This window comes from Octopus bimaculoides, chromosome 4 (assembly GCF_046866305.1).
Source record: "Octopus bimaculoides isolate indiv1 chromosome 4, ASM4686630v1, whole genome shotgun sequence".
Taxonomy (NCBI): Eukaryota; Metazoa; Mollusca; class Cephalopoda; order Octopoda; family Octopodidae; genus Octopus; species Octopus bimaculoides.
In genome coordinates this window covers 16,895,418-16,907,756 of record NC_142931.1, presented here as the reverse complement: position 1 = coordinate 16,907,756, position 12,339 = coordinate 16,895,418, and the positions used below count along the sequence as shown (strand labels likewise).

The window sequence follows — 12,339 nt, the reverse complement described above, 5'->3', positions numbered from 1 at the left end:
TATATGACTGAGTAAGTTATTCCCAATAAAACATCAAATAATACCTGTTTTTGTCTGCTTACACTAATATCTAATTAGAAACATTGATACATATTTTAATATTTGAAAGGAAAAGACATATAAGGCCAGTGGTCACTACAATAGTGGTGATGACGACAACAGCAACAACAACAACGACCTAACAAGTAAATGAGCCTCTACAATGCTGCTTGACTTTTTAGAAATAGCAGCCAAATCTTTCTTGAATCACATCTTATCTCAGCTTTACATAGAGAAGGATACATAGTATGCAATGCAGTATGTATAAGAGACAGGACGTCATAGTTGGAATGCCTTTAATCATTAGGTTTGCTCATGCAGAGCTGAAATGAACCTTAACAACAACAACAATTTAACAATCAAATATATCATTTCCTTAATGACTCAGTGAGCAAACATGAAAAACTTTAGCAAAAATAATTCTATTTTTAACCTTCATGCTCGTTAATGCTAATTATCATAATTGCACTTTAGAGTGAATGTCACAAGTATTAATGCAGAACCGTTGGATGGTTTCTTTATATTCATTTCTTAGGTAGAATCACTACAGTAAAAAGAAAAGACATTGCAGAGACTTTACTGCTATTTGGAATTAAATACCTAGAAGACAGTAAAAGGTAAACTAATAAAATATAAGCATTTCAGGATTGCATGATCTCAGAATAAATCTTAAGTGGAATTTTGAAAATATGTTGTTATTGGCAATTTACAAACTTCATTGTTAACTAAATCAATCATTCATACATCTATGTATTTATAAACATAGTATCTTTTGCTCTCATTCTTCCTCATGTGTGTGTGTGTGTGTGTGTGTGTATGTGTTATGTGTTGTGCGTATGTAAACATAAATCCATTCATAGAGGTATGAGGTGCCTAGATCACGCATACATTCACCAAGACATACATATAGGAAAATGTAAATAACATAATGCTCTTCACACCATATTGTGTATATACTTCTATATACGTGAAAGTGTGTATGTGTGTGTACATATGTGTTGACATAAGTTATGTGATGTTCTGATTGTAAGTGATAAGCATGTTTTACACTGTTCACCCCCCACATCCTCCACAGCCACCACCACAACCACCACCACAGCCTCCACAGCCCCCACACCCACCACAACCGCCACATCCACCACACCCACCACAACCACCTGAGCCATCAATGCAGCCAAGTTCACTGATTCCAAGATCTCCACATCCACAGCCAGCTGACACACATGACACATTGTTCTGAGAGTAATAATAGTTTGAAGGTGTGTCTACATGATAACCACCAGCTTGAACCAAAACCATGTTTTCAGAAGGCACGAATTCCTGTGAGATTTTCGCTGAGCTTTGTGAAGATACTGCAGCAACTTGAGGGTTCCATCCTTTCGGGTGAGGTTGACAGAGGACATGAAGCAATCCGACTGCAAAGGCCACAGCAATGTGCTCGGCTACCTCCAGCTTATCATCTAAGGTGATGTTAATATGTCCACTAAAGAGATTGACCAGTAGTGGATAAATGTCCAGTTCATAGTTCTTTCTCTCGTAAGGTATGCTGAATTTTTTAATGGCCTTTTTATGAAGATAAAAAATGCTGACTGCCAAATGTCCAGGGCTTCCTTTGACACCTTTAACTCCCTTGGTCGTCCTTGTACCTGCAAAAAAAAAATTACATATATAAGCAAAGGAAACACTAGACTAATAAACACTTGAAAAGAAAAGAGAAATAAGTGATAAAAAGAATTTTATACAAATTTCTTCCATTAACTGTTAAATATTAGTAATTATATGCCACCAAAGAGCAAGTAATATTCTGTTCTGATGAAACTATTTGATCTTCAAAGCTAATCAAATTAATAATTCATGCTGTAATGTTTGGCAGTACTTTAGTTTATTGTATAATGTTTTAATATAATATATAATATATAAACTTGTAATATAATGTTTGACTGGCTTTATAATATAATATATAAAATATAATATACAAACTTATGCATAATACAATCATCATCATCATCATTTAACGTCCTCCCTCCATACTGGTATGGGTTGGATGGATTGATAGGAACTGGCCAGGCAGGAGCCTGCACCATGCTTCTGTGTCTGTCTTGGCATGGTTTTTATGGCTGGATGCCCTTCCTTACACCAACCACTCCACAGCATGGGCTGAGTGCTTTGCTTTTTATGTGGCACCAGCACAGGCAAGGTCAGTTTTGGCATGGTTTTTATAACTGGATGTCCTTCCAAATGGTGCCACTTTTTAAGTGGCACCTGCACTGGCAGGGTCACCAAGTGACTTTGCAAGACAAAGAGTCATTGAGTGGAAGGGATCTTGGGTCAGATGATGAAATATTCGAGTGTGACAGAAAGGCAGAAATAGATATCTTGCTGCAGTGGAGGTCCATGGTTACCCAGCCAGAGAGAATGGAAGAGAAAGAGAGTGAGAATTAACAAGAATGAGAGCAGAAACAGCTACCTAGAGAGAGAGTGGGGGTTAACAAGAAAGAGGTGTGCTGCTGTAAAGAAAATTCATGATTACCTAACGAGAGGTATGGGCAAGGAAAGGAGGGAGAGAGAGTGATCAAGAATGAGGGCAGAAATAGGTTTGTTGCTGTAGAGGAGACACATGATTACTCAGCTAGAGGGGAGAGCAAGGGAAAGAGAGAGAGAGAGTAGGGGATAGCAAGAGCAGGAGAGGGATGGTGGCAAGTGTCAGGGTATACTTGCAAAGAATGGGAATCAGGACATAGATGGGATGGTAGAGTAAGGAAGAGAGAGATGGTGGCAAGTGCTGGCAAGGTATCGTCAAGGAGTCATGTGTCAGGAGTGGGGAGAATATGGTGTCTGGTGAGAGTATGGGTATACAGAGGGGGAGGGAACGAGGGGAAGCAACAATGTTTATAATATGTAATATGAAAACTTATAATATGGTCAACAGTATTATAGCTTATAATATAATGTGAAAGATTGCTGATAGAAATGTGTATTGAACAGAAACTCTCGGTGGTATATTTTGGTTTTAAATTTTGGATCAGGGTCAACAATTATAGAGAGAGGGGCTAAGTTGATTACATTGACCTCAATGCTCATCTGGAACTTATTTTATGGACTCCAAAAGGATGAAAGGCAAAGTTGACCATGGCAGAATTTGAACTTAGATTATAAAGATGGCTGAAATGCTGCTTAGCATTTTGCTCTGTGTGCTAACAATTCCACTGGCTCACTGACTTCTTTGTAGTATATATTCACTTGTTTTTAAATCTGTATTTCCAAGCTAGCATGAATTGGATGAATACATTATTGAACTGAGGCTTTGTTTCACAGCTGGATGGATGCCTAACTCTTACTCGTTTTCCATGTGAGTGATCTCTCATTGCACATATCTTCAAAGAGGATTAGTTGACAGGGATTGTGATGTCATCATGTGAATAGAGATCAATAAAATAAATAAAAAGTGAAAAACTGTTGTCCATATCAAAGTCACAATCCTACAGCCTTGTTAAGCTAAAACTTCACCTTGTTTCCCTGGCGAACAAATAACTGGGATTACAATACTTCCACTGAAAAAAGGTGCCAGTATTTTGCAGGATTTACTCCCTGACGATGCTGGTACTTATTTACAGTTCAGTGGGCTGAAACAATATGAACTGTTTTGCTCAAGAACATGTTTTGTTCAAGAACATGTGCATCCTGGTATGGGAATTGAAACAATTAGAACAATGACCTAAAGATTTTGAGTCAAATATCATGACTACTAGGCCATACAACCTTCAGATGGGGGTCCTGGTAATCAATTAAAAACTTCCTTTGAAACATGGTTAAAAGAATCATTAAAAAGGATCAATATATAGTCCATTAAATAAACCTGATTAATTACTGGTACATCTATTTTATGATATTTTAAGAGATGAAAGACAAAGTCATCATTGATAAAATTTGGACAGAGAACAGGATACAAAAATAAATAAAAATAGTTTTAAGACAGTTTGGGTATTTACATATTTTGTTAACTCACTGGTCTAGCACATTTGTAAGATTAGGAAAAATATGACTGAGTCAATGAAGGAGGCTTCTATGTGGACAGTAGAAATAGCTGCCAAATCTTCCTCAAATGACTCTCTATCTAATATATTGGGTAATGTGGTTCTAGTTCTATATATGTGAAGATGTGTGAACTAGTGAATAAGGTATCAAACTCATGACCATTAGGTTGTGGTTTCAATTCTTAGATTTGAAAGCATATTGCGTCCTTGAGCAAGGTACAACATTTCACTTTGCTCTAGTTCAGTAAGGTTGAAAATGAATGCTAACAGCAAATGGGGTGGGTGAGGTGTTTAAAATCTAAATCACCACTGGTGTCCCATTCAGTTTATGGGAGTTGGAAGGATCATGTATTTGCAATCTCCTAAAAGACTTTGAAACTCAGATAAGTTCTGGCCCCATCAGGCTCAAAGCAAATTATTTTAATATATACACTATACACTTCCTGGTGACAGGAAAGGTATCCAGTGACAGGAAGGGCAACTGGTAACAAGAAGGGCATCTAGCAACATGAAGGGCAACTGGTGACAGGAAGGGCAACTGGTGATAGGAAAGGCATCTGACAACATGAAGGGCAACTGGTGACAGGAAGGGCATGTAGCAACAATAAGGGCAACCAGTGACAAGAAGGGCATCTGGCAACATGAAAGGCAACTGGTGATAGGAAGGGCATGAAACAATATGAAGGACAACCACTGACAGGAAGGGCATCTGACAACATGAAGGGCAACTGGTGACAGGGATGGCATGTAGCAATACACTACATGTAGCAATATACTAATCTCCTATAGTTATCTTTTATCTTTTAATTGTTTCAGTCATTAGACTGTGACCATTTTGGGGCACCACTTTGAAGAATTCTTAGTCAAATGAATCAACCCTAGTACCTTTATTTAAGCTTGGTACTTATTCTATCAGTCTCTTTTGCCAAACTGCTAGGGTACAAGGATGTAAACACACTGACAGTGGTTCTCAAGCAGTGGTGGCGGACAGACAGACACACACACACCACACACACACACACACACATACGCACACCGGTTTTCTTCCAGTTTCTGTCAACCAAATCCACTTACAAGGCTTTAGTAGAAGACACTTGCCCAAGGTGCCATGCAGTGTGACTGAACCCAGAACCATATGGTTAGGAAGCAAACTTCTTACCACACAGCCATGCTTACACCTTGTAAAAAGAAATAAGGAAATGAAAAAGCCAACTAGAGTGGTCATGGTTGGAAGGCCTTTAGTTATAGATCTGTTCTTCAATCAGAGCTGACCTAGACAATAATCAATAACAATAACAAGATTGGACAAATGAAAAATGCACTCACCTGGAATACCTGGTACACCTTTCTTTAAACCGGCCCATTTTCCAATAATAATAGCCCAATCACCAGTGTGATTTTTTATGAGCAGTGCTCTTTCTCCAGACGAAGGAATGAAGCAGGGATATGATTCTGGATAAGCAAGCTATCATAAAACAATAACAGTAGAATAATTAGACATTATAAAATTTGAATTTATTTCACTGAAATCATAAAAAAAAACGAAAAAAGAAACTATGGTATAAGTTATATATATATATATATATATATATAGATTTAGTAAATGGAGTAAAACGCATATGTTAAATGAATTCTTTTATTTCCAACATACGGTTAAGCTGGTTCCCATGCATTTCCCTGAAGAGAAGATTACATTCTTATCAACATCACCTATTCCTATGGAAGGTATAATTTGTAATCTTCGAAACATATGTTGGAAATAAAAGAATTCATTTAACATATGCGTTTTACTCCATTTACTAAATCTATATATTTACTCAAGTACCCAAAATAACAAGGAGTTTCAGCCTCATAAACAGGAGTTACATCACAGTCATTTTGTGATCTTTGCTACACTGGTATCTATTAACCAATTTATTTTGTCCGAGTTAATTATTAACTTAGAGAAAATAAATACATATAATAATATAATAATATATAACACAGACTCAAACCCACACATACACACACATATATATGAAGGGCTTCTTTTGGCTTCCGTCTGCCAAATCCATTCTCAAGGCTTTGATAAGTCCAAGACTATAGTAAAAGACACTTGCCCGATGTGCCATGCTGTGGGACTGAACATGAAACCATAGGGTTGGGAAGCAAGCTTCTTATCACACAGCTATGCTTGTGCCAATGTATATATATTCTTTTATTCTTTTAATTGTTTCAGTCATTTGACTGCAGCCATGCTGGAGCACCACCTTTAGTTGAGCAAATCGACCCCAGGATTTATTCTTTGTAAGCCTAGTATTTATTCTATTGGTCTCTTTTTGCTGAACTGCTAAGTTACGGGATATAAACACACCAACATCAGTTGTCAAGTGACGATGGGGGGATAAACCCAGATGCACAACACACATATATATATATATATACGACAGGCATCTTTCAGTTTCCATCTACCATTTCCAGTCAGAAGTCTTTGGTCAGCCAGAGGCTATAGTAGAAGACACTTGCCCAAGGTGTCATGCAGTGGGACTGAACCCGGGACCATGTGGTTGGTAAGTAAGCCACTTACCACACAGCCACTCCTGCGTCTATATATATATTATTTAATCTTCCCTAATCATAAATCAGTGGAGGCACATAGCCTAGTGGTTAGAGCAGAAGACTCGCAGTTGAGGGATCGTGGGTTTGAATTTCAGACCAGGCGATGTGTGTGTTTATGAGTGAAACACAGCTCCGGCAAAAGGTAATGGCAAACTTCTGCTGACTCTTTCACCACAACTTTCTCTCCCTCTTTCCTCCTGCATCTAGCAGCTCACCTGCGACAGACTGGCATCCCATCCAGGTAGGGAACCTATATGCCAAGGAAGCCGGAAAACTGGCCCTTATGAGCCAGACATGGCTTGAAAAGGAACAAGAAAACAATCATAAATCAGATTTGAATTGAATTAAGCAACACAATCAGAATTTTGGAAGACTTTAACCCTTGAATATAAATCTGCAGAAAGGACTTTTCCTTATATAAATACGCTGTATATACTAAACTAGAGATCAAAGTCATATGTAGACAGGACTACCAGCTAATGTATCCTTAGTGTTTTTGGTTAATAACCAAGAGAAACCCTATATGTTTACTCTTCATATCAACGAATAGCTATGGTTACATAGAAACAACTTGCCAATGTAAACAATAGCAGTGAAACTATGGAGGAATTTTTTAATTTTTTAAAAGGTATTTTTAGGGTAAACATGGCATCAACAACAAAGAATGAAATCAAACCTGGAACAGTGCAGTTGGATGGGGAGCAGTTTAAGCACACAACTATGCCAAGCGTGTATCCACACTATTTATTACACATCAAGATTTAGAAAAACTTGAGCTGATAAAAGTTGAGAAACAATAAAATGAAACAAGTGTTTAATGAAATGCTAGGATGATGATGATAGATGATGATGATGATGATGATGGCTACTGTTATTTTTCACATGTGTGTGTATATGTAAATATGATTCTTTGTGCTCCTTAGCTGTCGATTAGTGTATTGTATGGTGGCCAGAGAATACACAAAAGTTGAATGACAGCATCCTTTCCTACAAACACATCCATGTATATATGTATATGTATATATATATATATATATATATATATATACACACATACATTTATATAGGCATACAAATTCATACAAGCATAAATCCAGCCATTCATAAATCAACCCATCCTTCTGTGTTATATACATCTATCAACAAAGCATGGGAGGCAGAATTGATTATCTTAAAGGAAAAAAAAAATATCTAAATTTGTTTGCTTTTACAGCTTCACTGTGCAAATAAATATTTATGCTCAATTATATACACATTTTGAAATAATAGAGATCCATCTTACATAGTCTGTACCTTGTTCCCAAAGTTAATAAATTCATTTGAGATAATCAACAATGTGTTGAATGCTATAAAATTTTCAAAAAAGATAATCAAAGATAATCAAATATGCTGCCCATCATATGTTAATTACACCTGTGGTTTCTTTTTCTGTTTACCTGTGTTGAAGTTGGCAGTTGATCAAGATCAATTAAATGGGCAACAACTGCTAACTTTTCATGATAGTACACCTGTATGACAGACATCAACAGTTGAGTGCAATGAATAATGCGGCAGGTAAACTGATTAATTTTCATCGTATCATGCAGTCTGAAAAAGAAGACGAAAAAAAAAAAGAAGAAACAAAGAAAACAGTTAACTATTTTAGTTCTTTAAGAAAAAAAAAAATGGAAAAAAATTATGTGAAATGCTGATAAAATTAGAGTAAAAATAAAAAATAAACATGTACAGTTAAAACAAGAAAAAAATTTTAAAAAGAAATATTAACCAGAATTTACAGGACATAAATTAGAAGATTAGTTCATTTTTACAGCAGTAGATTAGTGAAATTGTTGAAGCATCAGATAAAACAGGGTGAAGGATTTAATTCCATACCTATAGTTGTTCTGAGTTTAATCCTATAGTATTCAGATTAATCTATGAAATGTAATACTTATGATTCATATTGTTTTGAACTAATGGCTGGCATTAGAAAGGACATTCAGTCATAGAAACCATGCCAAAACAGACAATTGGAGCCTGGTGCAGCTCTCCATGTTGCCAGCTCCTGTCAAACTGTCCAGCACATGCCAGCATGAAAAATAGAATTAAATGATGAGGATGATTATCTTGCAACTCAAGATTTCAATGATGTCATCATCATCATCATCATCATCATCATCATCATCATCACCACCATTGTCATTTAACGTCCACTTTCTATACTTGTATAGGTTAGATGGTTTGATTGGGGACTGGCAAGTCAGAAGGCTGCACCAGGTTTCAATTTGATCTGGTAAGGTTTCTACAGCTTAATGCCCTTCCTAATGCCAACCACTCTAAGAGTGTAGTGGGTGATTTTTATCATCCACCGGCATGGGAGCCAGTCATGCAGCACTGTCACCGACCACACTCGAATGGTGCTTTTTACATGCCACTGGCATGGGTGCCAGTCAGGCGGCACTGGCATCGGCCACTACAATGATTTCACTTGGTTCAACAGGTCTTCACAAGCATGGTATCTTGCCCAACGATTGAAGGGTGCTTTTAAATGGGCTAGTTATGCGACACTGGCAGAGGCTATGGCTACGATCTCACTTGGTTTGCAGGGTCTTCTCAAGCACAGCATATCTCTAAAGGTTTCAGTCACTTGTCATTGCCTCTGAGAGGTCCCATGTTTGAAGGTCATGCTTCACCAATTCATCCCCAGCCACAGATCTTGTCAGTAACCCTTAACAGGTTGTCCCATAGGAACCTCCAGTTGTCCTCCACATTATGCGGTGCTATATCCTCCTCCTTTGGTGATTGGCAGGTTTCCTGAAGTTAGTATTACAGATCATAAGATCATTTGCATCACAGAACTCCAGCAGCCTGGTTCCCTCCTCATTGTAGGAATCAAGTCCATTGCCTCCATGTCCACCATGGAAGTTCTTTGGATGTTATCCATCATGCCCATTGAAGTCACCAGCCACAAAGAGAAGGTCCCCGTCATTTGTCGATGAGGTAGTTTGCAAGAGGGTGTCATAAAATCAGTCTTTCTGTTCATCAGGTAGCCCTGGCTGATGGGCATAGGCCGAGATAATGGTTGCTAATCCATGTTGCAGCACTAGTCTAAGCTTAAATATTCTATCACAGACTCTTGAAACCTCGATTACCTTATCAACCTATTTCTCTGCAAGGAGTACACCCATGCCCCCAACCTCATCAGTGTTCCCTACCCAGAAAATCTTATACCTATGTTCTTTGCCTGTAAGGAACCTAGCAGAACTTCCTCTCCACTTTACTTCTTGGATGCAGCACAAATAAACATATCTCTGTTCAAGCATCTCTATTCTTAGAGATTTTTACTTTTAGAATGACATAGTAGGGTAGGTGTGAGAGGCTGGATCTGACAAGTTTGAACATAAAAAAAAAATAGACTATTTGGGCCGGATATGGCTTGTTTAAGTACTAAATGGTTAAACTCTGCCCAGATCACCTTTGACTTTTGTCCTTCTGAGGTAGATGAAAGAAAGAACTGCATACATACTGGTAATGGATTGGAATTTAATCAACTAATATTGGTGTCTCCTAGATTTCTTTAAACAAGAGTCTATAGTTGAGAATAGAGAACAAAACTACTTAATGTTGCTCTTAACACTTTAAATATGGGAGCAGGTTTAAACCTCACAAGTCACAGTATTTGTGTGTGGAGCTACAGTATTTAGGTATTATTAACTATGAAAGACCTAATGATGGAACAATACCATACAAACCTTGTAATCAATCACATATGAGATGCAGCACTGGATTAACCATTAAGTAAAATAAGCATGTGCTTAAGGCATCAAGGGAAGGGGACACCACAGAAATGGTAAATGGCTTATGGTATAAATCATTTTAAACTTGCTGAAATAATATTCAAAGTGATTTATATAATTGGAAATATAATTTCAAAGTGTTCCTGGTGTCAACACTAGAAGGATGAAAGGCAAAGGTGATATGATGTCACACAATATTATTTGGTTGAAAGTTAGCAGCCATCATTTGCTATAAAAGTGAACACATACTAATGTCTTAAATATTTGTGAGTTCAATAAAACGAATTGATTTTTGGCAATTGGTTCTAATTTGCAACAATATATTTGGTTCAAACGTTTAAACTGCTTTCAAGGCAGTATTCAAGCAATTTTATATTGCAAATGGCAACCGCTAACCTTCAACCAAATATCACATAAAATACCTGGAACAGAAGTAACAATAATGATTTCATAATATTCATTGGTGTTTTAATGATTAGGTTTCTGGACCTTTCCAGACCCTTGTTGAGAAACAAATAAATTCAACAAGTGGAGCTGAGATTTCCTCTTCAACAAATGCATCAATGCTAGAAAGTTCCTATCTTGGAACCAATTCAACCCCTATTAAATACTACTTTTTCTGTGCAAAAAAGACACCTACTTAACATTTCAATTCCTCTCTCTCTCTCTCTCTCTCTCAATTATTTTATCTCCATTACACTCGAGCAAAAAAAAAAAAAATGATTTATGAATTTCTTTCTCTTCGAAATTCCTTCCCACCCCCTTGGAAAAATATTTCCCCACAAAGTCCTTTATAATCAGTTCATTGGTGCAAATTTTTGTTCTCATATTCATTTAAAGCACATTTTTTTACACCTATTACACTTGCTTTTGTTTTTTGTTTTGGTAGCCGGGGTGTTAAAGTAAACATTAACCAATTTATCAGAACTTTACCAATGTACTGAAACAATAAAACTATAGATAATGTCTTTCATTTTGTTCCATAGCTAAAACTGTTTCATTCTTAACATAATTTGAAAAGTAACACAACTCAAATTAGAAGACATAAGAATATGAAAACGTTCAGAGGAGTTGTTTCTTTACATTGCACCTTCAATACTATTTATATAGAATTTTAAATCATCTCAAGATTCAAATGGTTCAGAAAAATATTCAATTCCATCTTCCAATTTTCAAAACAACCATAGAATTTCCCATGGAATGCTACTGTTACTACTACTACTACTACTACTACTACTACTACTACTACTACTACTACTACTACTACAATATATATATCATCATCATCATCATCATCATCATCGTTTAACGTCCGCTTTCCATGCTAGCATGGGTTGGACGATTTGACTGAGGACTGGTGAAACCGGATGGCAACACCAGGCTCCAATCTAAATTTGGCAGAGTTTCTACAGCTGGATGCCCTTCCTAATATATGTATATGTAGGGAGAATTCACAAAAAAACAAAAGACAAAGACAGGTAGTGTAGACAACAAACAAATGTATTAGTTTAACGCTCGGGAAGTGAAAAAGTCTTTAATGTTTTAAACCTACGCTCTTCCACAGAAAAGAACAGAAAGAAACAAGGAGAGAAAATAAAGAATGTGTAGTGGCTAGCGATCTATCATGGCCATCATATATATATATATATACATATATATATATATATATATATATATATATATATACACATACAAATACAATATCTCTACATTCACTCTCTATTTCCTATTGCTTAATCATCCCCTCACACCATTTCCAATGAAGGGATATAATAAATATCCTGGAAACAGCTGTAAGACATTCTATTTATAAATGTTCTATATCATACACAGCCTTGGTTTTTTATCTCATTACGAAAAGTAAATCCTTATATATATGTATATATATATAT

The 12,339-nt window shown here is 36.6% G+C and overlaps 1 protein-coding gene across 6 annotated transcripts in view; it reads right to left on the bottom strand.

Moving 5' to 3' along the window:
• The window catches only part of LOC106883437 (uncharacterized), a 152,392-nt gene continuing 140,053 nt past the window's right edge, over positions 1 to 12,339 (bottom strand). For 4 of the 6 annotated variants that reach the window (XM_052966909.2, XM_052966908.2, XM_089350382.1 and 1 more), the window contains 3 exons: positions 8,108 to 8,258; positions 5,400 to 5,538; positions 7 to 1,685 (listed from right to left, as the gene is read on the bottom strand). In XM_052966909.2, the coding sequence (XP_052822869.1) occupies positions 1,093 to 1,685; positions 5,400 to 5,538; positions 8,108 to 8,258 (883 nt within the window). In that variant the 3' untranslated portion in view covers positions 7 to 1,092. Of the gene's footprint in view, positions 1,686 to 5,399; positions 5,539 to 8,107; positions 8,259 to 12,339 lie in introns of all 6 variants that reach the window. The other 2 variants (XM_052966907.2, XM_052966911.2) reach the window with 1 other exon arrangement.